The 22,783-nt window shown below is 45.8% G+C and overlaps 1 protein-coding gene across 2 annotated transcripts; it reads left to right on the forward strand.

Annotated features, from left to right (window-relative positions):
- Positions 1–1,075: 1,075 nt before the first annotated feature.
- On the forward strand, positions 1,076–22,389 carry TGS1 (trimethylguanosine synthase 1). Of its 2 annotated transcripts, none has more exons than XM_086472647.1 (13): positions 1,076–1,173; positions 2,175–2,239; positions 4,074–4,246; positions 5,939–6,791; positions 7,150–7,267; positions 8,217–8,303; positions 8,617–8,788; positions 10,070–10,424; positions 11,275–11,460; positions 12,406–12,549; positions 14,047–14,263; positions 15,376–15,454; positions 22,221–22,389. In XM_086472647.1, exons 1-13 carry the CDS (start codon positions 1,076–1,078, stop codon positions 22,335–22,337), a joined length of 2,664 nt encoding a protein of 887 aa, XP_086328773.1. In that variant the 3' UTR covers positions 22,338–22,389. The 2 variants fall into 2 exon arrangements, with proteins under 2 accessions (XP_086328773.1, XP_086328774.1); XM_086472648.1 differs by having other exon boundaries at positions 10,070–10,400; positions 11,287–11,460.
- The last annotated feature ends 394 nt before the right edge of the window (positions 22,390–22,783 follow it).

Genomic DNA, 22,783 nt, shown 5'->3' on the forward strand with positions numbered 1-22,783 from the left:
GATTGTACAGGGCAGCATCCTGTGGTGCTCAACATTGCACCTTCCCTTCTCTCCTACCAACCTCCTACTCTAAACACCCTCCGACTCTCACAACAGGTCAACAGTCTCTTCTACTGCCCAGGGATGTTTTCCCAGGTTTATATCTGATCCGGTGCCTGAAGCAGGGCTCCACAGGGAAGAAGTCTGTGAGCAAAGCACTTTATCACTGCACATTGCTGCTGCTCCCCCGCGCTCTCCTCCCTCCCCACCAACCCCTGCCTCCAGCACCCCGCTCCCACCTCGCCCGGCCTTCTCCCAGGCTCACACCAGGCCTGGCTTTCATTCCGACCCCCTCTCTCCACCCTCTCCCCATTCTTTTATTTTAAGCTCTCCTGTTACTTCTGCTCCGGTCACTACCCCAATACGCTTCGCTCAGGCTTTCCACTCCCACTTTCCACTCCGGTTTTGCCAAGAGTTTTGCTGCAAGATCTTTCCTCGCAGGTTTCTGTGGCCATGTCGTCGTCCTCTCCCGCCCCCCTTTCTCCCCTCTCTGGGCACCACCAAGATGGGGGGGTCACTGGAAGCACAAGTCACCCAACTACGGCTGCCCTCACACGGGCCACCCCAATGCGGCTCTCCAAAGCCCAGCGACTCTGTGGCTGGCGAGCCTGGGGAGTGGGCGAACACGCAAGGCGAGGTGCTAAAACCTGAACCCCCCCAGTTCGGGGGCGGCGCCAGCTCCCTGGGCGGACACCCCGCCGCGGCCGCCCCTCGCCCCTCGGCTCCGCTCGGCACCACTCGGTTCGACTCGGCGCCGTTCGGTATCGCTCGGCTCCACTCGGCTCCACTCGGCTCCGCTCGGCACCACTCGGCTCGACTCGGCGCCGTTCGGTATCGCTCGGCTCCACTCGGCTCCACTCGGCTCCGCTCGGCACCACTCGGTTCGACTCGGCGCCGTTCGGTATCGCTCGGCTCCACTCGGCTCCGCTCGGCTCGGGCCGCCCCTCGGGCCGCAGCCGGGCGGGCTCGGCGCTGCCGGCAGTTCCGGCGGAAGGCGGCGGCGGGCCGGCAGCGCGGCCTGTAGCTCACCGCCGGGATGGTGGAGGACCCGCGGGGCCGGCTGGTGGCGGAGCTGCTGCTGCGGGCGGGGGCGGCGCGCAGCATCCTCTGCCTCTGCTCCCGCGCCTTCGTCGAGTGAGTAGCGGCTTCGCCGCCGGCACCGGGCGGGCCCCGCGTGTCCGCGTCCCCCGTGGCCGGCGGAGGCGCGGGGCAGGGCCGCGGTGCTGCGGCCGTGGCGGCTGCGAGCAGGGGGAGGTGCGCAGAAGGGGCCCTGTAGGTTGCGTTTACCGAACGGTACCGGCTGTAGTGGCGGGAGGGGCAGGGAGCCCCCCCCAAACGCCGGTTCCCGCGGGGGACCCTTGCCCGGGAGCAGCGGTCCCGGCCGTGGGAGTCCGCCCCCTCCCGGGAGCGCTGACCCCGGCTGGGGCAGCGGCTGTGCGGGGCTCGGCCCGCAGCGCTCCCGCCCTTCCGCGGCCGGGGCTGCGGCGGCGCCCCCCGTCCCCTTCTCCCTTCCCCGGAGGGGCCGGAGGGACCCGGAGCCTCCCCGAGCCGAGGAGGAGGAGGAGGTTTCTCAATGCGGGGGGAAGATGCTGCTCCCGGGCACTCTGTGGCAGGTGCGTGGTTTGGGCGAAGAGGTTGCGGCCGTTTCAGGAGCTTTTGCTGTTCAGTCGGTGTGTAGCTGAGGCGCTTGCAGAGGTGAGGTGCTTCCAGCGTTGGCTGGAGTATTTGCAGTTTTGGACTGAAGACACTGAATTCCGCCCACTTAAGCAGAATGTTTTGCAGGCCAAAAATTTAATTCCAGGGTATTCTGTGTAGCAGCAACATTTTCTGAACATCTCTCACGTAGGCTTTTCACATCAGGCTTTAAAGTGCTGCCTTTCCCATGGTTTTCTTTGCTTTGTGCGTGTTTAAAATCACAGAGCAGACCAGGTGGGAAGGGCCCTCAAAAGATCGTGTGGGACAGGGAGGCTAGGTGAGGTTATCTAGCACCCTGTCCAATCGTGTCCCGAAACCTCCAGCGATGGGGCCTCTACCACGTCCCTGGGGAGGCTGTTCCACTGAATGGATGATTTACTGTAAAAAATGTTCATTTTAATGATGACCTTCTGCATCAACGTCTGTCTTCATTTTTGCAGAGATCGAAAATTATATAAACTGGGACTAAAAGGATTTTACGTCAAAGATGACAATGACAGTACAGGTAAGGTGGTGAAATGCGCTGCGCAATATGACATGCAGTTAAAGTGAGTTAACGTGTGGTTATTTAAGGTACAATGGGACTGTGTAACTGCCAACCCGTAGTTTTGTTCTTATTTCTGGCTTGTTTTTCAGTACTTTTGTTGTGGCGACGGATGCGAATAGTAACTTAGCACAACTTTCGAGTTCCTGTGATCTTGATGCGGAAGTTTGTGTCCAAGCAGGTGCAACGTGCCTATTCCTGTTTGCACGGACTTACCATAACCTCCACCTGGTACACAGTGCAGAGTAGCTCACAAGTGCCTGACATGCTCTCAAATCATGATTTCAGCTTCCCAAGCTCAAAATTAATTCGTTAACAGAGGGTCTGCAAATCCTAGGTGTTTGCTTGGGAATAATGTTGTCCTGCCTCCGCCCCAGCCTAGGGCATTAGCTGCTGCTGATTAATCCGCTGGGCCAGAAGTAGAGAAGAAGCAATAGCCCTGATGGGGGAAATTATGGTTTGCATGTACCTGAGGAATCTCATGAGGAGGACTGGAGGAGTATGTCTTTCCCTGCTTGCTTGTATTTTAGGAATAATCACAGTGCATGCTCTGGCAGATTCAGCAGCAGTCTCTTGCTCCATCCTCCTGAATTCCCAAATGCCTATCCGAACATAATTCCTTGGGTATCTGACTTTTCATTGCTGTCTTGGCAGCTCCAGCATCATATAATAGCTTGATTTGAAAGGAAGAAGTCTGAACAGAAAAGAATGTCCATAGAAGCTGAGGATGAATGGCACAGGTTAGATGGAGGCAGTGTGAGTGGAGAGAAGGAGGAGAATGTAAACCATGGATTTGTGCATATGTGACTGAATTGTAGTGAGAGTGATCAGTTAAAGAGAAGAGTCTTGTGCTCTGGTCATTTGGCAGTAGATATATCCTGACAAAAAAAAAAAAATCTTAGACTTTTCAGTTTTATCAACTGTGTCAAGAGCTTTTGTATTTCCTAAGTTTCATCAAGATGTGGTTCCTGCTTTCTCAGAGGTATTTGTAATTTTATATACATATGATGTTGCTTAAAAATTTGATAGATTTGCAAGCAGTGTTTTGATAATCTGGGACTATTCTATTCTGTAGCTCACATGTTACATTTTTGTAAAATCAAATTGTCATTTTTAGTGTGTTTTTGAAAGATTTATAACAAAACCAGCAGTTTCTTGTATTTTAAGCTTGCTCTGATACATGCCAAAAGAGCTCCTGTAAAGAATTTTCTTTTCCTAATACTACTTTTTTTGTTGTTTGCTGGGCGTTATTGCAGCTCGCTCTGCGAGTTACTGAGCTGAGTGTTTGCGGTGGGTTCACCCCAAGCACCCACACCCTCTACCCCAGTTTTTATTGCTGAGCATCATCACGTTCTACAGTACTGACTATCCCTTCAGCCAGTTTGGGTCAGCAGTCCCAGCTGTGTCCCCTCCCGACCCCTTGCCCACCCTGGCCTACTCACTGGGGAAGGCAGAGTGAGGAAAAGAGAAAGTTAGGAGGCTGTGCAAGTTCTGCTCAGCAACAGCCAAAACATCGGTGGGTTATCCACACTGTTTCAGCCACAGAGCCAAAACACAGCGCTATGCGGGCTCGTAGGAGGAGAGTTAACTCCATCCCAGCCTGACCCACTGCAGTGTTTTGGCTGTCGGAGTTAGGTTTTGGTTCCTACTGATGGTTATGCAGAAAATGAAGTGGTTATGATGAAAACTTTAAATGGGAAAGGAAGCTTAAGAGGCAGTTTCTGCTAATTTTTGTAAGCCATGCTGTTGCATTGAGGTATCAGAATTATATTCACTTAATATAATTTGTTAATAGGAGAGGAACAAGCATCTGAGGAGGAGAACCGTTGTCCCAATGTGACCTTAAAGGTGGATGCTAATCATGCTCTCGACCTGGAAGAAGTTGAACTAGACTCAGAGGCTGAGCTTATGAAGAGTATGGGATTGCCTCTTCAGTTTGGTGGGCAGTCAGCCCACAGGGACTTTGTGGTAAAATCTTTGTTTGCTTTATTTGTTCTGTTTACTTTGTGTTTCCAGAAGTAGGAGCGTGTCTGCCCCGTTATTTTTGAGACTACAGTTCATGGAAATGTATCCAAGCTGGCTTTAAGCTGCCTGCCTTGTGTACTTGTCTCAACATTCAGCGCCGTGGTCTGTGCAGTTTGTAAAATCCACCTTCCAGTTTGACTAGAGAGGGTCAGGCCGTGCTTTATGCTTCCATATCCATGTTCCTCTTGCTACTAGAGAGCGCTGGTTTAAAACAGCTGTGCTAACATTGATGCTCTGCATCAGTCTGAGCACGTGTGTTCTGCTTTAACCATTTAGCTTTGGGTCTAATGCAAAAAGCTAGTTTCTCAGACCCCCCCCCTTGCAGCTGATAAAGCCAGGCTGTTCCAAAGGGCAGGAGTGAGGCTTGGGTGCTCTGCTTCCCATAGGGAGCATTTGGGCTTTAGAGGAAGCCTAAAGTTGTTCACAGGTGAGAAGACAGTGGGATATCCACATTGTCCCCTTTATGGAATACAGATCTCCCTGGCAGTGAGAGAGGACTTCTGTAGAGAGCACTCCATGGTTCTGACTAATTTGTAAGTAAATAGCAGACACTTGCACGTGATTTTAATTGATGGCATGTAAATAGACCTTAGGCATCCAGCTTCGAGCCCAAAGTATACGTGCAGTTTTTGTTGCTGGGTGGTAATAGTGCAAATAAGTTGAATGAGAAAGTAATACATGTTCTTACTACCAAGCATTGTGCTTTGCACTGTCTGTATTAATGTGACGTTATGAGGGATGTGGATTAAAGATTAATGCCAGTTCTCTTAACCTAACTTCTTTACAGTCCACCTTCTGCATTTGTCAATGCACCAAAAGTAGGGGTTGCAGCTGATGGGACACTTGGAGTAATACCTGTACGTTTGCAGTCTTTTGCCCATGTGAGTTGTTGTGCCTCATCACCGCCGCCTTTTTACCTGCCAAGCTTTATTTGACAGTTTCTGAAAAAAATGGGCAGATTTACCTGATGGAAAAACTTGGTTTTCTTGGATATTTTTATCTTGTTTATGTCTGTAAGCACAGGAAGCCCCACTGAAACCAACAAGTTACCTTGGTGTTTCCTTTTGGTAACAGGTTTCTGCCTGCTGTTCCACTAGACAGCTGTAGTAGCCTGAGCTTGTTGTAACAGGTGAATCAGTTGTATTGCACGAATGAAAGAGCCACCTGTTTGGAGAGGAGGCTGTTTCCTTGTTCCAACTCTCACGTTCCTCTCCAACTTGGAGATCAGTATGGGGTGGGAAGAATATTACACCCCTTGTTTTGATCAGTTCCTGACCAACCGCCCTTTAGGATTTTAAAGTGTTTCATGTTGATGTCTGAATCCTTGAGCTGCTAATGACTTCTCTCTCAGCATTCTGTAATTCTGCCTTTTTTGGTGTGTGTCTTTCTGTAGACTTTCTCACAGCTTTTTCTCGCAGCTTTTTCTCACAGCTTCCTCAGAAATGTCAGCCGAGGTTATGCAGCGGGGCCCTGTCAGACCCATAAACCCTGCAGCCTTTTCTGGGGAGGAAGCTAACAGCAGGGTTGCCGTGAGAGGGAGGGTTACAACTGAACCAGGAATGTGCATGGAGAGAGGCAAGAAAAGACTGCGCATGCATTGCGGACTTCTAAGGCTGTTTTCCCATTACATTTTAGGCAACAGAAAATTACAGAAAGAGAATTAACATGAAGATTATGAAAAAGAAAAAGAAGAAGAAAAAAGAGTTACAGCAAAAACATGATGATAAAATGGGGCAGGAATGCCAGGATCAAGCTTGTGGTGGTCGTATCCAGTCCGTTTCTGGTGAGCTGTCCCTGGCTGCAGAGCAACATGAGAAGAGCAGCAAACCTCAGGTTGTAAGTGAAGGGAACTGTGAATGTTCAGAAAGTCCTGCAAATGAGGCTTTACCCGGCGAACTTAAAGAAAAATGGGAGAAGTACTGGAATGAGTACGGAGAGGGCCTTCTTTGGCAAAGCTGGCTGGAGAAGCATCAAGGGGTCTCATCATCTGAGGCCACCACAGCCTCTGAGCCTTGGAACAGTCCGGACACCAGGGAAGAGTGGGAGCAGCATTACAGCGAACTGTACTGGTATTACTGGGAGCAGTTTCAGTACTGGACAAGTCAAGGATGGACTACTGAGAGCTCACACGGTGACAACGTGGAAGCTGATGGGGTTACCCAGGAGACGGGTCTTTCGGGAAAAAAGGACTTGGTTAGCCCAGGGGCCGGTTGCAGTGAAGTGCTGCGCTTGGAGCTGTCTCCCGCTAACACCAGAAGTGAGGAAACACTCCCTTCAGGTGCTGAGCCCCACAGCGAAATAATCTCTGGGATTTGTAATTTAAATCTGAATTTGGAGGAGGTGGAGCAGAGCAGTGCAGCTCTAACAGTAGCACAGCAAGGTCCTCAAGAACATAGTTCATCCGACAGTGAAAGCCAGAAGGAGCCCTGTGATGGAGGAACCAGGAAAAGGAGTGCATCTTGTGGAAATAGAAGTATTAACCAGTCAGGTAATACAAAATCGGCTACAACTGACTACCAGAATTTCTCTGGGTGGTTATATATGAGAAACAAGAGCGTGTCTGTATTATGCCATTGTAAAAAAAGTCTTGGAGAGCTGTGATAATTTGAAGTTGGGCCTGCTTAGGATTATTAACTCTACAGTGTAACTAATACTGGAAGCTCGTGTTGGTATGTTGTCCCTCGAGCAAAGGCAGGTAAAGATAGGTGTGTTTGGCACTTGTGCCTTATTTGTCAGATTCGGGTAAGTACGACAACCTGACTTAGCTGCAGACATGCTTTGGGGACAAGAAGATAAGGAATTAATTTATGCAGAAGGAAAATATGATCTTACCTCTCTTTTTTTAGGCTCACAGGGGTCATGTAGCTCGAATTCAAATGACAAAGAACAGTTGCTGCTTCATGACCGAGATGAAGATGAGGACGAAGAGCCTCCTGAATACAGACATGCCAAAGTCAAGCGAAGGCAAGCCATGAAATTTAGATGAGCTTTTTTTCTCAAGAAGCTCAGGTCCAGACCTCCTGATTTATAGTAACTCTTTTTTTGATTGAGATTGAGAGTTAAAACTTCGGTACAAAACCACGTAGTTTTCCCTCACTGCTTATCACTTTACCTGGCCACAAGCGGTGGGTATTTCTTCTCTTCTGTTGCTTTATGAAAACAATGTATGGCCTCGATGGCTGTGCAAGGTGACGGTACTGTTCTTGTGCCGCTGAAGTGTACAAGATCATTAAATTGGATAGGACAGCCTGCTTATCTAGGTCTGATTAGTGTAGGTGATACAAGAATGATAGTAAATAATTTGTATTGTTTAACTGAATTGTCTGCAGCCAGTAAAGTGCTCGGTGCTGCGGCAGTCGTAAAATAGCGAATCTCTGCTGTGTTGCAGTCGTTTTCTTGCTTCTCTAAATCTTTATAGCCTCAAAGGTGATGGGATGACTCTTCCTCTCTAATAAATTCACAAACTCAAAAGGTGAAGGGGTGGATGGAATTATTATCTGCTAATCATGTAGCTTTGGTTTCTTCTAATATTTTGCTGTTGCAGTAATAATAGATAATAAAGTAGATAACGTAATAGATGGTGAAGGTAATTTGGAAATAGGGTGAACAAACACTATCTTCATCAGTTCCATGTAGGGCTTGATATTAAATATTTTAAGAGGTCATTTGGGATAGTTGGAATATAACCCAGATAGAAGGACATACGTCCCTAGAATAGGGTTAAAATAAAACAGTGTGGTCTCATGCATATGAATAGGCTGGTGTTACCTGCCTTGCTTGGCTTCAGCAGCGTGTGGAAGAATTGCTGAAGCCCACATTTAAATGTTTTCAGCATGGGAGTTTCTTAGTGGTGTATCTCTAAAATAGGAGTTTTTTACAGTAAGTAACTTTGTCATCTGCATTTTTTTCCTAGCCATGAACTGGATGTGGATGAGAACCCGGTGGAAGATCCTGGGGAAACCTGCTCTGTCTTGGGTTTCAAGTGTGGCACAGGACAAAAGTAATTGCTTACGGGGAGCTTGGGGTTTCTTCATAGCAAGTCAGTTCTCTTGTTACTATTCAAACAGAAAATAAAATAAAATCTAAAACCAATTTGAGTAAACATTTGCAAATAAAAATATTTAAAAGTACATTGTTTTGCAGCTACTTACAGTGACATCTATGTTAAGAGTGGAGCAAATGTCTCATTAAAAAATAGTCTAAATAATTTTCTGTAGACGTCAACATTCATATTAAAGCTTCCAGATTGGAACTTAACCAACTAAGACTTTTTTCTTTTGTCTTTTTTCTTTTTTTTTTTTTTTTAATTTCAGGTATGGTGGAATCCCAGATTTCACCCACCGAAGTGTGCAGTACTTGGAGAAAAAAGCGAAACTCAAGTCCAAGTTCTTGGATATGCGTAAACCAAGGAAGAGCAAAAACACACACATCTTCTTTACAGAGGAATCGGAAACGTCTTGCAAAAAAAGTAAAACTTTGAAGAAGGTAGATTTAATTGTTAGTATTGCTGTAGTTCATAGATTTATCTGCTCCCTTAGCTGTTGGTGGGCTCTTGGCAATCTATCAAGAGGAATGTGAGCTTAGTGGCGAAGTTATGTGGAAGTCATTCCTAACATCTGGGTGCATCATTCCTCTAGAGGCTGTGTAGGTTTCTGCGGTTATTAAAAGTGTCTCTGATTTTAGAATGCATGTGAGGGCACATGTTAGTGCTGGCATTTCAGCAGTGAGAGAAAAACGTTTGTATGGGTTAGTGGATTTCTTGTAACTCCATGGTCTTAGTAATGTGTATCAACATCTTTGCTTACAGCTCTACCTGCATTTATCTTCCCCTGTAACTTTATGCTTAATTTTTTTTTAAACTCAGAAATTAGTAATGAGTAGAAAAAACTTGTTCACTGTAGATTTTTCTTAGTTGAGCCTCTTTAAAACCTGTTAGCTCGGGTTTTCACTGTTACTTTGCCGCCCTCTGGGATGCTTGGCATTCCCAAACACCCAAGTGCAGCGCGCTGTTTTCTGGCGGTGGCAGCGCCTGCTGTACTGAACTCCAGTCCCGGTGCTGCATTCTTGATCGAAGGCTTGACCATTGCCATCTCGTGCCGGAGGCCGGTACAGTTCAAGGGCAACTTTAATTGTGGGAAGAAAAAAAAAAAAGTTACCAATTTCTTCAGACTTTCTGGTAAGGCACTGGCACTCAGAGCAGCTGTAGCGTAAAAGCAGGTGTCTGCGTATGCCTTTGAAGAGTTTGGGCTGGTGTCTGGGTGTGACCTTGAGCTCTGTCCCGTGCAGCAGAACCCTTCAGCACAGGCACTGTTTGCTGTGTCTCAGAGATGAGGCCACTAATGTATGAAGGCGATTTTACCTGATTATGCTAACCTCAAAGGGCAAGTACAGCTTCTCCAAATGCAGATCGGAGAAAAGGTAGTTAATTAAAAAGTCATGCTCTGGGTTACCTGTGCTGTGGCAAGTCTGGCTATTTATATCTCAGATGTTGGGAATGACTTACTGTATTTATCAGTTGATTTGGTGGAGTTTCTGTTTTGCAAGTAGCTGGTATCTAGTTCCCAAAGACAACTTGCTGCCAAATGTTACAAAAAGGGAGCACGGTTAAGGACTTCCTGCATGTTTTTTACTCTGGACGTTTTACTTTTTTTCAAAATAGGTGGTAGTCAGCACATGCACGTGCTTTTGAACCATCAGGCTTTTAAGCTGCTCTTGGTAGCTGGTTAGCAGCGCCATCTCATCGTCTGCCGTACCTTCCGATTGCAGGTGGAAGAGTTCCTGAGGCGAGTTAGTGAAGCTGGGGAGGAAACCCCGTCCCAGGCAGCCTCCCCGCGGGGCGAAGCAGAGGCATTGTCTGCGAGCAGCGACTCGGAGAATCGGGAAGGCGTGACTGCTGCTCAGCCTGCAACGCTGGACGCTGGAAACGAAAAGCCACCGTCTTCCAGCGTGGCCTTCCCAGAACCTGGAGGGAGTAACCTCGAGGAGGAAGCGCAGGAGGTGGCCCCGAGCGGCTCCGATGGCCAGGGCGCGGGGAGGCAGCTGGTTCCTCTGGATATTCCCGATTATCTCCGAGCAGAGACAGAGGAGGTCAGCCAAGGTACATCAGTTTCCTACAAATTGGAAATGAATTGGCCTTCCCAAATCACAGCGTTGTGTGGTATTTATTTATTCTGTTTATTCAAAGAGACTTGTTAGGTCCAAGGGGTAATGAGGCCGATTGAGAGCTGTGCTAGTGGAAGTACCTTATTCCTGGAGCGCCAGAATCTCAGGTCCTGTCTTTAATACTGGCGGTATTTATAGAGAAACAGTCACTGTGGACCCTAGACGTGATCTAACAGGTCTCCAATTCACACCCTGTTTCCCCTGTAAGGATTAACTTCAGGTGCATGCACAGACCGTCAGGTTTTGGGTTCTCAGCTGCACATTGCTGAGCTTTGGGGAGCATGTGTTGTTAAAATTATTTTCTAGGGGAAAAAAATAATCTCTATTATGAACTTTTCTATTCAATGCTGTAAATGAAAGGAAAACAGGATTATTCAGTTTTCTACATATAGTTTAGTCCTTCCTACAGTAATTCAATTATGTTAGATTTCTACTGTAAAACTCTTGTCTAGATTGGTTCTTAGTCCTTATTTATATCAGGGCATTAAATTGGTCTCTGATCCACTTGTTTGCTCATTATATAGAGTTTATTGCCATCAGTTGAAGATGATGGCCAGCCTGTTGAGGCCCTTAAATAATGGGTAAAGCGTTACAAGTTTTAGGGCTGTGATTGACATCTGTCAGGTAACACTATTCCCTTGAATTATAGGATGCTTTTTTTTAACTTAAACCACTAATCTGCACAATCGGGCAAACAATAATAAAGGACATTTAGCAGTGTTGTTAAACGTGAGCATCTTGTATCTTAACCCTCACCTACCTACCAGTTACATTCCTAGCCTACAAGAACAGTGATTGTTAACTTTTGCAGTGTCTTCCAGCTGTAGATGAAAAAATTACCGCAAAGAAGAAGGAGAAAAAAAGGAGAAGAAAGAATAAAATTGGGCTGGGAGCTATACCTGCCGAGATTGCTGCCGATCCAGAGCTGGCCAAGTACTGGGCACAACGCTACCGGCTCTTCTCTCGGTTTGACGAGGGAATTAAACTAGACAGAGGTGTGTTGAGTACAAACTGCCCTGACTTGGTGGTATAAGACGTGTCCAAACCTGTGGCCCTTCTCACAGTTTATTACTGATTTTCTTATAAGAGGAGCATTACTGTGTGTGCATTTGCACCTCTGGGTAAAGTCCATCCCCCAGCAGGCAGGTGAACAGGAGTCTCGGACTTCAGTAATGTTTCTGAACACCTGTTTGCATTAGTCCTGATGTTTGCTGAAGATCGTCCTGTACCCAAGTTACGCTTGGTCAAGACGTTTTCAGAAACCTGATGGCATTTTTCTATTTCTATATTTTCTAAAATAATTTTGTGAAACTTCCAAATATGCTGATGGATCTAGTTTTGTTTTGTTTTGTTCTGACTTTCAGCAGTCACTTTCAAAGTTACTTTTTTCCATGTTTACGTGGAAACCACTTCCAAATCATAAATTTGTAAGTAAAGGAGGAATTAGGATTACTGCTTTTCTGTAGCTTGGCTTTGTTGGTTTTGTAAGCCTTTCACTTCTAATGCTCTCCCACATAAACACGTAGATTATTTGGCAGACCAGACATTGCTGTAAAGAAAGTAGCATTGGATAAGAGAGACTCTGTTTCTGGTTTTATTTGCTACAGAGCATAACCACGACGTATAAAGCTTTTTGTAGCTGTCTCAGTGGACTTGTCCTTGATAAGCCAGAATCCTCAGCACCAAGTTCAACAAAGCATTTACTGAGATTCAGGCATATATATGTCTGCTTCACTGAGATTTTGTTTGCTTAGCAAATCACTGGACTGACCAGAGCTTATCATCTTCAAAGCCCGTATTTCCTGGTCGAATACGCTAAGCCAAAATTGTTGGGATTAACACTAAACCTTCACTTGGTGTGGGGGGGTTGGTCGGTTGTTTTTCGTTTAGGTGACCTTGAAATAAGAGGCGAAAATGCACTTCTTCCCTTCCCTTTGCAGAGGGCTGGTTTTCTGTTACTCCTGAGAAAATAGCCGAGCATATCGCCATCCGTGTTAGTCAATCGTTCAGCTGCGATATCATAGTGGATGCGTTCTGTGGGGTTGGAGGAAACGCTATTCAGTTTGCGTTGACCTCAAAAAGAGGTAAGCAGATGTTGTATATAGCACCTTCTTTTGTTTCTTAATCTTTTTCCCTAAAAATTTGGGTATGCACTTTGTTCACTGATTTTTACTGTTTTTTTTTTCGATGCTTCTGAAGCAACAGAAGCTTTTTTGCTTCATCAGACTCACAGTATGAGCTTTCTGTTTTTAAAAAGGACCTGTAAAACTGCTCTTCTGTTTTAAGTCAGAGTTGGATTCGTGTCGTAGTCAAAGTTATTTTTACATGGCATAGCAACTAGTCTGTTCTGTGCTCTGAAGATTGCTGGGAGAGGTTGAGTTCTGTTTGCAGGGCCGACCTGCAGGGATGCAGTTTATATTACAGGAAAAGGCAATGAAGAAGAGTTTGGTGCCTGTTGAATTCAGTTAACTTAGTTATTCAGACCTCTAATTAGTCAGTCTGGAAGAGTAACAAAAAGAAAATCTATCAGTTTAGAATGGCATATAAAGATGTTAATAGCAGAAGTTACCCTGAATTCCATGCACGTTAGCATTAGTTAAGATTCAAAAATTTTCCCAATTGTTACGCTGTCTGTGCACTCAAAAGCAGGTTACGTGCAAATAGTACTTGAAACACTTGGATGGGATGACCTGCAGGTGCAGCAGGACCCAATACAGAGGAGTGATGATAACTTAATATTAGTCTGAAGTTGCTGATGCCAGCTAATGAAATGGCAGTGAAACATGGAGCGTGCTTTCTGCAAAAACATTGACTACGTGATATTGCTCTACTCATCAGACACTCGGATAAAATACCAGCTCCAGTCGCACTTCTGAGTAATTTCTGAGCAAGACAAGTGGTAGTTTCTGCTGCATTAAATTTCGTAGGCTGTGATCCATTCTATAAATATTTTTGAAATTTCGGTTGGCTGTATTTCCTGGCTAAATATTTATTTCTGTGGTTATGTGCTGCCCTTGTATCATCTCTCCTGTGCTGCTGGGGGGTTTTTTTGAGCTCAATTTTCAGTACAGTGTGATCAGCCACAGAAAAATGTTTTTCTTTAACGAAGGAGAAGAGTTAAGTTTCTCATACGCACTGTTTAAGCTGTCAAGCTCCTGCCAGGATGGAAGCACGGAGGATTGCCTCTCTTAGGCAGAGAGCCTTACCTGTCAGCCACTTGAGCTGAGCTGGAGGACTGTCATGGTGGTGGGTGTATGACTGCTGAATGCTAAAGCTTCCCAGCTTTGCAGCAGCTGAGCCCTCCCAGTCTTGCCTGCGGGGCTTCCCGTGCTGGCTGTACACGCAGCGGTGCTGCTCTTGGCGGAACCTCGCTGCTGCCACACAAGGGCAGGTCCTTCTGAGGAACTATAGCTCCGCGTCTGCCACCGCCTACAAAGCTGAAGCGACCATCGGCAGGCCGTAGATGTGACTCGTACCTGGTGGCTGCAGAAGAACGCCTTCCTCCTGACACCTCCTTTGGGTGGTCGGGCGGCACTCGCGGTCCGTGGCGGCCCCGTGCCTTTGCTCGCTCTCGTTTGCAGTGATCGCCATCGATATCGACCCCGAGAAGCTCCGTCTCGCGCGCCACAACGCCGAGGTGTACGGCGTGGCCGAGCGGATCGAGTTTGTCTGCGGGGACTTCATGGTGCTGGCTGCCGACCTGCAAGCAGACGTTGTGTTCCTCAGCCCGCCCTGGGGCGGCCCTGACTACGCCACTGCCGAAATCTTCGATATCCAAACCATGATTTGCCCAGACGGATATCCTTTCAAAGTTACGCCTTGCGGTGGTTTCCAGTCGTTGGTGAGCGGGTTTCTCTCTTTCTTCTCCTCCCTCTCTTGACGTGGGCTTTGCAGGTCCAGTTGGCTGACTAGGGGTGACAGGACCAGCCGCTGAAGTCCCAGATGTGCTGTATTTGCTTAGTCCTCCTCCCCCAACCTCAGCTATGTGATTTTCACCACCTAAAATTAAATATATTTCTCATATTTTTTTGTTTAAAAAGAAAAAGTCATAAAGAGTTATTCTTAAAAGTAAAAAAATGTAGTAGCTTCTTAACTTAAAGCATTAATTCAGCAGTTTTAACTCTGTTGCATTATGTTATTGAAATACCGTGAAGTAATCAGATAGCCATGTGGTATGTATGTACAGGTAGTAATGAGTTACATAAGCTATGACTTTGTCATTAATTCCACTTTTTAAGTGATTTACAAAAGGTGTATTTTATGTAAAATATCTCACTCAAACTATTCTGAATCATAGCTCCTGCCTATGACTTGGGAAATCACAGAATAGTTCAAGCAAAATATTAACCCTTTTAATTAATGAATAAAATTCCTTACTAACTTATTAACATGGTATTGAGCACTCATTCATCTGGGAAGGTATTAGCATAACAGTTTCATCAGATATGAAGTGTGGCGGATTTTTCCCCGCAAATAATAATAATCTCAATTGTTTCCTTTTGGGCTAAAATGTAGCCATATTTGTACAAGTAAGGAAATTCTGTATGCATGTGTGAGAGAGATTCCACGGAATGGATCAGGAAAAAAATACCCACTGTACCCAGCTATAAACTACATTCAAATTTCTCAAATACTTCTCTGTAGTTTAGTTAAATTTTCTTAAAAAGTGAGTTTTGTTGTTTGTTTGTTTGTTTTTTTAAAACTTTCTAGAGCAGTACTGGTGAAATAAAGTTTCTGCATTCAGGCAATACTAATTTCTGCGTTTCAGAGGAGTATCTAACTCTCACACCTGGCAGACTAACTGTAATTTAATTGCGTAAGAACTGAATTTGGGACATACTTTCAAAATGAATTAATATAAAGCAACTTCTCCTTCCCCATTCTTGGTTTTTTCCTTTACTGGCTTCTACATTTGAAATCTTCAGGCTCTCCAAGAAGATCACCAACAATATCGTGTATTTTCTACCTCGGAATGCTGACATTGACCAGGTGTGTTGCTGGGTAGGGGCTTGGTAACTACAAAAAGTTCAGCTGGCTTAGAACAGAGTATTACAAGCACAAACTCAAGACTCTTAAGTCAGTTGAGCTGAATGTGGGGGGGTTTTGTTTTAAGTTTAAACCTAATGTTTCTGTGTTTGTAGTGTTTTTGATATATTTGGAAATGGGAGTAGTAGAATTTTTCCATGATTTTGTTCTTATTTCTTCATTAAGCAACAGGTGGGAGGTTCTTACAGAAGATCCAAAGCCAGTAGGTTTCTTGAGTGCCAGATGGATACATCATCATAAAAGAAAGAAAAAAGATTTTAACCCCTAAACTTTCATGGCTTTCAGTTTGTGAAGGAGTTGCAGGAAATCACTGTGCAGCCTGCACCACTGATGACTAGATCAGAGACAGTGTTGTGCCCCCCGAGGTGGCACTGGCGCCGTCCCCACAAGCGTGTGCCTCCCTACGGGCTGCTTGCGTGGCCAGGATTAGACAGTTGGGTGCATCGCTGACTCGATGAACACACAGTTTGTTTCACTGGGGTGGGTTTTTTTTGTATTGGAGAATTTTGTTAGAATTTTTTTCTTTTTTTAGGTAGTTAGATGAGGTAACAATCCCCCTGGGTGTCTGGTTCAGTTTCCTCTGTGTATTTTCTGTGTTAATTACGTCTTGTAGCTTTTGCAAAGGAGGGAGCAGCGAGATTTGTGGTATCACTGCTCAGGGTGTAAGATTTACCTCTTCGGTGTCCTCAAACATTATCTCTCTGCTCACACACATGTGCAAGGCTTTCAGAGATGACTAAGCTCCTAGAATAGGTGGTCTTAACGTGCTTAACACCTGCCACCTTACACGTTAAAACTGGAGTACTGCACCTCTTGTCTCCTGTCGACTGGCTTGACTCCACAACCGAGGTGTGCTTGTGTGCTTTGCCAACTCAAATCGGTTTAGAAGCAGACTTGATTGCCATTGAAACCTCCACGAAGGTGTTGACGCTGACCGTAAGCCCGTGTGAGTTTGCTTGTCTGACAGCGGATCTCAAGCAGAAATGGAAATAACTGCCCAGCGGTTGGAAGCAAACTTACATAAAAATACTGTTTAACCTCTAGTTAAGGTGGTGTGAGTTTAGTGGAAGGTACATGCTGCTTTTTACAGCTAGACAGCCAGCGTAGGATAGGGATCCTGCTGCTGGGTGAGCGCAGGTGGTAGCCGGCCTTGACCTAGCTGTGTCGGAGGGCTGGGTGGTGGTTGCCTTACTGGTAGACAACAACCTTGTTCCACATGATTTTCATGCAAAAACAGTGGTTGTTATGCCTTGCAGGCACGGCCTTTTCTGTGTAGACTTAGTCTTGTAGAGAGAGGTGGGGTTCTCTGAATTCTCTTACAAAATTCACTGAGTTTAGGTGGAAGAGCAATGAACTTCTGTACTTCTGCCTCGAGAGGGAGCAGCGGACCAGTGCGATGTGGTTCGTGCGTTTACAAGAAATGCGAAACATTTCCCGTAATTGCATCAAATCTCCTTGTTTACAAGCAAGGACTTGTTACAAAATTCAGTTTTCAGGCCGAAGCAATCTTTCAAAATGTTCTTTCTAATTAAGGAATAATCAGGAATTATAATGTGAGTATGTGCACATACATAAAACCCATATTGTTTTATTAATAGTGCCTGTTATGTAGCTCATGTGTGACACCCTTGTTGATATCCATCTCTTTGCAGAATCTTTAAGTTTTTTTCACATCCTTTAGAAAAAAAAAAAGGAAAAAAGAGGGGGAGTTGTGGAAACTACCAGTCAGAAGTGTATTAATGCTGCTTCAGTTCTGGGGGGCTAAACTTGAATTTGGCTGCTGGTGGTGTTTTTGTAAAGCAAAACAAAAAGTTTGACCTACTTAGAATTCCCACAATTAGGAAAGAATTAGAAATCACTGTTTCACAGGCGTGTGCTCCTCTATCTGTATTATTTATGGTATTCTCCCCCATGATTCCTACTGGGTGACTGGAACTATATAAACTGGGTTCCTAATGCAAATCGGCAGCCCCTCTCCACTTAACCTGGTGATTTATGTGTTACCAGCCAGTTGTAGCTCCATCCGTCATGAGCTGACCTACTGGCAGTCTGCTCGGTGGGGTATAGGTTTCTAACACGGTCCCCACTAGGAAGATCTCACAGGCTGCATTTATCCACTCAAGATACTGTGGTTTTGAAAACTGCAGCAGGGTAAGAGGCAGGGAAAGGTTTATGTCAGTCTTTATGCGCTGTTGTTTTGTTGTTTGTTGTTGTTTTTTTTATTTCCCAGTCACTTTTCAGACCTCTTCCTCTTTCGGTATCAAAAGCTTTGTGTGTGTCTTTACTATTTGAAGATTCCATGGCTGGTGCAAAACTTTATAACTTGGGTAGATTCTTGGGTTTGGGGTTTTTGGGGATTTTGGAGGCGGGTGTTTGGTTTTCTGTTGTTTGTGATAGCTATGTCGAGTTTAGTGAAATTTCACTGTTGTTGAAGCTTTTACTGTCCTAAATGGCGATGTCTCAGACCTGGCTTATATTCCAAATACTGCCAGAAGATATGGATTACCTTTTGTTCCTGGTGTAGTGTGTAGAGTGATCCCCTGAGCCCAGAATTAAGCAAAGAGCTCTTGACCTTGATAGTCACAAGAAGAATAGACATCATGCAGGTACTTTTTCTTTTCTCTTGCCTTTGTTCCCACCTCGTCTTCCTCATCCATTTTGAGAGAAGCTGGACACCAAAGCCTTGTTTTGTCTGCGGGTCTAGTGCCTGGGTGGGAAGATGTTTGCTGTGCTTCAGTTTTTGAAGCGTGACGAACGACTGGTCAATGAAGGGAGCGTAAAGATGGATAAACCTTGTTTATTTATTGATTTTAATTCTATCTGGTGTCATCCAGAGAACAGAAAATCATACCAGAGAGAGCAGTTTCATAAAAGAATATATGGTAACCTCTGCGGATTCAGAAATTTGGTGGGAGGCTGACTAGTGAAACTACCACTGGCCCCGTTCATTCAGCTGATTTTAGACTGGACACCCAGCCAAGCAAGGTCAGGTTTATTTAGGAGTAAGTACAACGATGAGCAAAGCAGGGAGTGAAAGGCCAGGAGGTGAACTGAGATGAATTTGGTTGTATTTTTAAGATGCCTGGGTATTAGAGGAGCTGGCAGGTAAGAGGCTGTGGGTGGATGTGTTCTGCAGGCTGATCATTTCTAGGCGGAGGTCGTTGCGTACACCTCAGCCGTGACGATCGTGTTCCTGTCCTTGAGAAAAGGTAAAGGCAGAAGATACTCCCAGCGTACACCAAGCCAGGGCGGCACTTCTGGGCTTCAGTCTTGCTAAAGCTCAAAGCGCTTGAACTGCAGTTTGCTCACCTCAAGGTTTTTGGTTTTTTTTTAAAAAAAAGGAATAAAATCAATCTCTGGCCTGTCAGAGGGTGGCAGCACCGCCGTGGCAGTGGCATAATTCACCTGCAGACCTGCACATTTTGAATAATGCTACCTGAGAGCATTTTGGTTTACTACATTCAGTGTAAAGAATATCATTGCCTTTTGGGTTTTTTTTCCAAGTGGGTTGGGATTTTTTCCCCCCCTAGCCTTTAGGTTGGTTGTGGGGGGAGGAGATTCCTCTTTTTACTGGTGCTCTATGAAATGAAATGAGTCACGGTGTCCTTGTGTGACTGCCTGTCGAGCAAAATAGGTTGTATTTCTCATCCCCCCAAAAAATATCTTGGAGGGGGAAAAAATGACAATAAACTTATCCACAGGTACCTTGGTTGGTGGCTGGAATGGATAGGAAGTTCAGGGTGATTTCAGGGTGATAAAGAAAGAACCTGCAAGGCCAGCAGGAAAACCTTTGAGTTCAAAAATACACCTGAACAATAGGAAGCAAGTTTGCACCTTAAGCAACGTGTGCTCTTGAAGTGATCTTCCGTGTTCGTTTCCCTTTTCATATTTCTTTTCTGAAGTCTCCTATTTTAAACTTGAGACCAAACCTGCTGGCTGCTTTTCTGATGCTCTGTAGCTGTGGGCTCTTTCCATCAGCAGTTGCTGAGCTGAAGCGTGAAGCATGCAGGTGAGAGGGATGCAGGGAGGCACTAACTGAAGCTGCACCCTTTGCCTCTGCCCGGGGAGGGGTGTGGTACGTGCAGAGTTACCCAGCGCAGCGAAGGAGGCAATATCTGCCCCCCCCGAGTACGTGGGTTTGGGCTAAAGAACAAACCAGGATGAGGAGAGTTGCCAGCAGGGAATAGTTGTCTTTGCACAGGAAAATGTGAAATAAACAGATTTTTGGACTAGGCCAGTTTTTAAAGAGAAATTGAGAAGCCTTTCCGTAGGTCACTGCCAAAACAGGGGGTGCGTGTCGGTATTTCTAAAAACGGGTGAGCACCGTTGTTCTCAGCGCATCGTTCCCCACTCTGCCGTTATTTTTAGAGGGCGACCCTCCGCCGAGCTGGCACCTTTCTGAAGCTTGGCGTGCGGCAGCTTTCCCTCGTTACGCCGTCAGGGTTGGCTGAGCCCTTCCGACGGGAAACTTGGCAACTCCTGTGTAATTAAATTCACAACCTCCAGCAATTTACAAATAAGCATCATCGCAGGGGATTCGTGTTTCTCTGAATACGGCGGGGGGCAGGTCGAGGAGCGTGCAGTGCCGGATCTGACCCTGCAGAGCTTGTGCCCATGTGCTCGTTAGATTTTTGGGTTTATCAGATTCCTTTAGGAGTCTTGGTTATCCTGGATGTAACACTTAGGACACGCGAGAAGTTGTGCCTAGTCTCTTTGGTGGATGCCACCCCTCAGCGGAGGAGCAGCATTTGGCTGTGTTATTGATGAAGCCTTTTGCTTTAGTTGGTCTTCTCAGAGAAATATTTCGTAAACACTTGTGTTTAGTATCAGTGCATCAGTCAGGTATGCAAGTGACATGTGCCCTGAAAGTGAGTACGTAACCCCGAGGCAGTAATTTGTATAGTCTTATATTGAATTGACTAATCCAATTAATATTTTATAATACTTAAACAACATTAGCTATAAAGTGCAAAGGCTCTAATGCTTTTTGGAGGGGACGTTCCAGCTTTTGTTCGTAGCAAATTAAAAGTACAAACTCAATGTCTTCCTAGAAAAAAAGACAGATTGCCCCACAGTGTTAACTGCTATTAGGATTTCAAGTAAGAAAAGATAAGTTGTAAAATTAACATTCCTGATCACTTGCCAATTTCAGATTCTTGTGCTATTTATAAGTCAGCCAGCTTCTGCTTTTTTACTTAAGTGGCAGGTTCCTCTTTGACAAGAACATGAGGATTTTTTTCCTGTTGCCATTAAATTGAAGGATGAAGAAACGGCTCACGCTTTTGTTTTTGCCTGCAGAAACAAAAAAAACGAAAAGGCGGGGGAACAAAACAGAAAAGTAAATGCTTGATTTAGATAACTGTGGTAATTTTCTGGGCAAGTCGATAAAGGTTCAAAGTATAATTTAGATTAATCTGTTATTTCCTCTTGATAGTAGGCTGGGTTTTACTTACAGTAAAATAGAGGAAGTTCAGCGTGTTTATATTTAAACCTGCGCTACAGAGTCAGGTCTCAGAGGAGTTGAGAAGTGTTAATAATGCAACCTGAACTTTAAGTTTCGGCTGCTAATGTGGTTTTAAAGATCGGTTAAAATGTGCTGCAGGCTTGTAGACCTTGATCACTTTATGTCTGCCCCCCTCCGTGGGGAACTACGGGAATGGTTTTCCTGCGGCAGGCAGAGCAAACAGCAGCACGGGGCAGAACTGGCTGCGGAGCAGGGACCCCCACCGCAGCACACGTCCTCGGGGTCCGCGATGGGGGAGGGAAAAAGCAGTCAGCGCTCAGTTTTGGTGGTGTTCTCCTCCGTCTGTCTGTCCCGGCGGGAAGGCGGTAGGCTGTCCGTCCCTCAGAGGGGTCGCGCTGGGCAGCAGGAGAGGAGCGGGTGTCGCGTGCTCCCGTCCAAAATGCAAAGTCCGCTGCCGAGCGTCGCCTGTCTGTAGTCGTTGAGCGTTCAAGGTGTGCACCGGGCTCAGCCGACAGAGCGTGAACGGTGAAGTTCTCACTCCAGTGGTCGTAAACACGAAGGCTGGGGGCCGCGCTGCCTGACGGGCTCTCCCTGCCTGCAGTCGCTCAGCTGCCCGCAGCCGTGCCCCCTCGGCACTGCCCCACACTCCGGTGCACGCAGCAGCATTTTATTTTTACTTTTTGTTGTTGCAATAGCAGCAACAAAAAGCTGTAATTATTTTGTGGGCTTCTCTGCCTGTTTGGGGTTTTGAGGTTGGTTTTGTTTGGGTCGTTCCCCTCCCCGCCACTCTTCAGTGCAACCTTTATGCTTCTGAATTCCAGGATTTGGGTTTGCTTTTCCCCCGAAACTTGGGATTTTGAGACCTTCGGAAGCCAAATTTACAACAATTTGCTGTAACTGGGTGTCTCAAATGCCAGGTAGCCCGCAAAGCAGAGGCTGGCACCTCCTGCCTCAGCATGGCGTGTGAAACGAGAAGCATTTAGCTTTCGCTCTGAAATCCTCTTCATTTTCACGGCTTGGGGTGAGGGGGGGGGGGGTTCAGTCACAAGAAAGCCACAAACCACTTCTGTGAGTGAAAGGAGACACTGAAAGAGCACCAGAGGCATTAGGTGCCAAGGAACATTGTCACCAGTATTAACAGAGCAAAGACGCGTTTTAGGTGATATTTCATGTGAATGAAAGGTTTGGGGTTTCACCTCTTTTCCTCTGCATCGACTGATTTGCTTTTTGGTCTTTGTTTTTCAGGTGGCCTCCTTAGCAGGGCCGGGAGGGAAAGTGGAAATAGAACAAAATTTCCTCAATAACAAACTGAAGACAATAACAGCTTATTTTGGTGATCTAATAAGGCATGACATCTCCTGAACTCCGTGTGGATTCTTCCAAACCCAACCTCCCCGACTGCTGCTTTGCTTAAGCTTTTGTACAGCTGGCTGATCAAAAATGACTTCAAGCCATTTTCTGCTTTTAATTTCTGTTTACAAAAAAAAAGTGTTCCGTTTATTGCTGCTGTCAATAAATGTTTTATAATAATGTTGACAAAATTTGAAATGTGGAGTAGCTGCCAGTGTGGGAAAAAAGACCTTTATAAAATGCAGTCTTGTGAGGTTTGAGCCCAACCAGGCGAAGGGGAGTTTGGGATTTCTTTGCAGCTCTCACGTGTGCTGCTCCTTCTGTGCTTGCTCTGGTTTCGAGCAGTGAGAGGGTCAAAAAGAGCAGCCCGAAAGCCGCCGTGTGTCCAAAACTGCTGTCTGTGCTTGAGAAGCAAAAGCACCTGAAGATCAGGTGGAGCTGGAAGGTCAGGTGCGCCA

The sequence above is a fragment of the Leptosomus discolor genome, chromosome 13, assembly GCF_034619465.1.
Source record: "Leptosomus discolor isolate bLepDis1 chromosome 13, bLepDis1.hap2, whole genome shotgun sequence".
NCBI classification, from domain to species: Eukaryota; Metazoa; Chordata; class Aves; order Leptosomiformes; family Leptosomidae; genus Leptosomus; species Leptosomus discolor.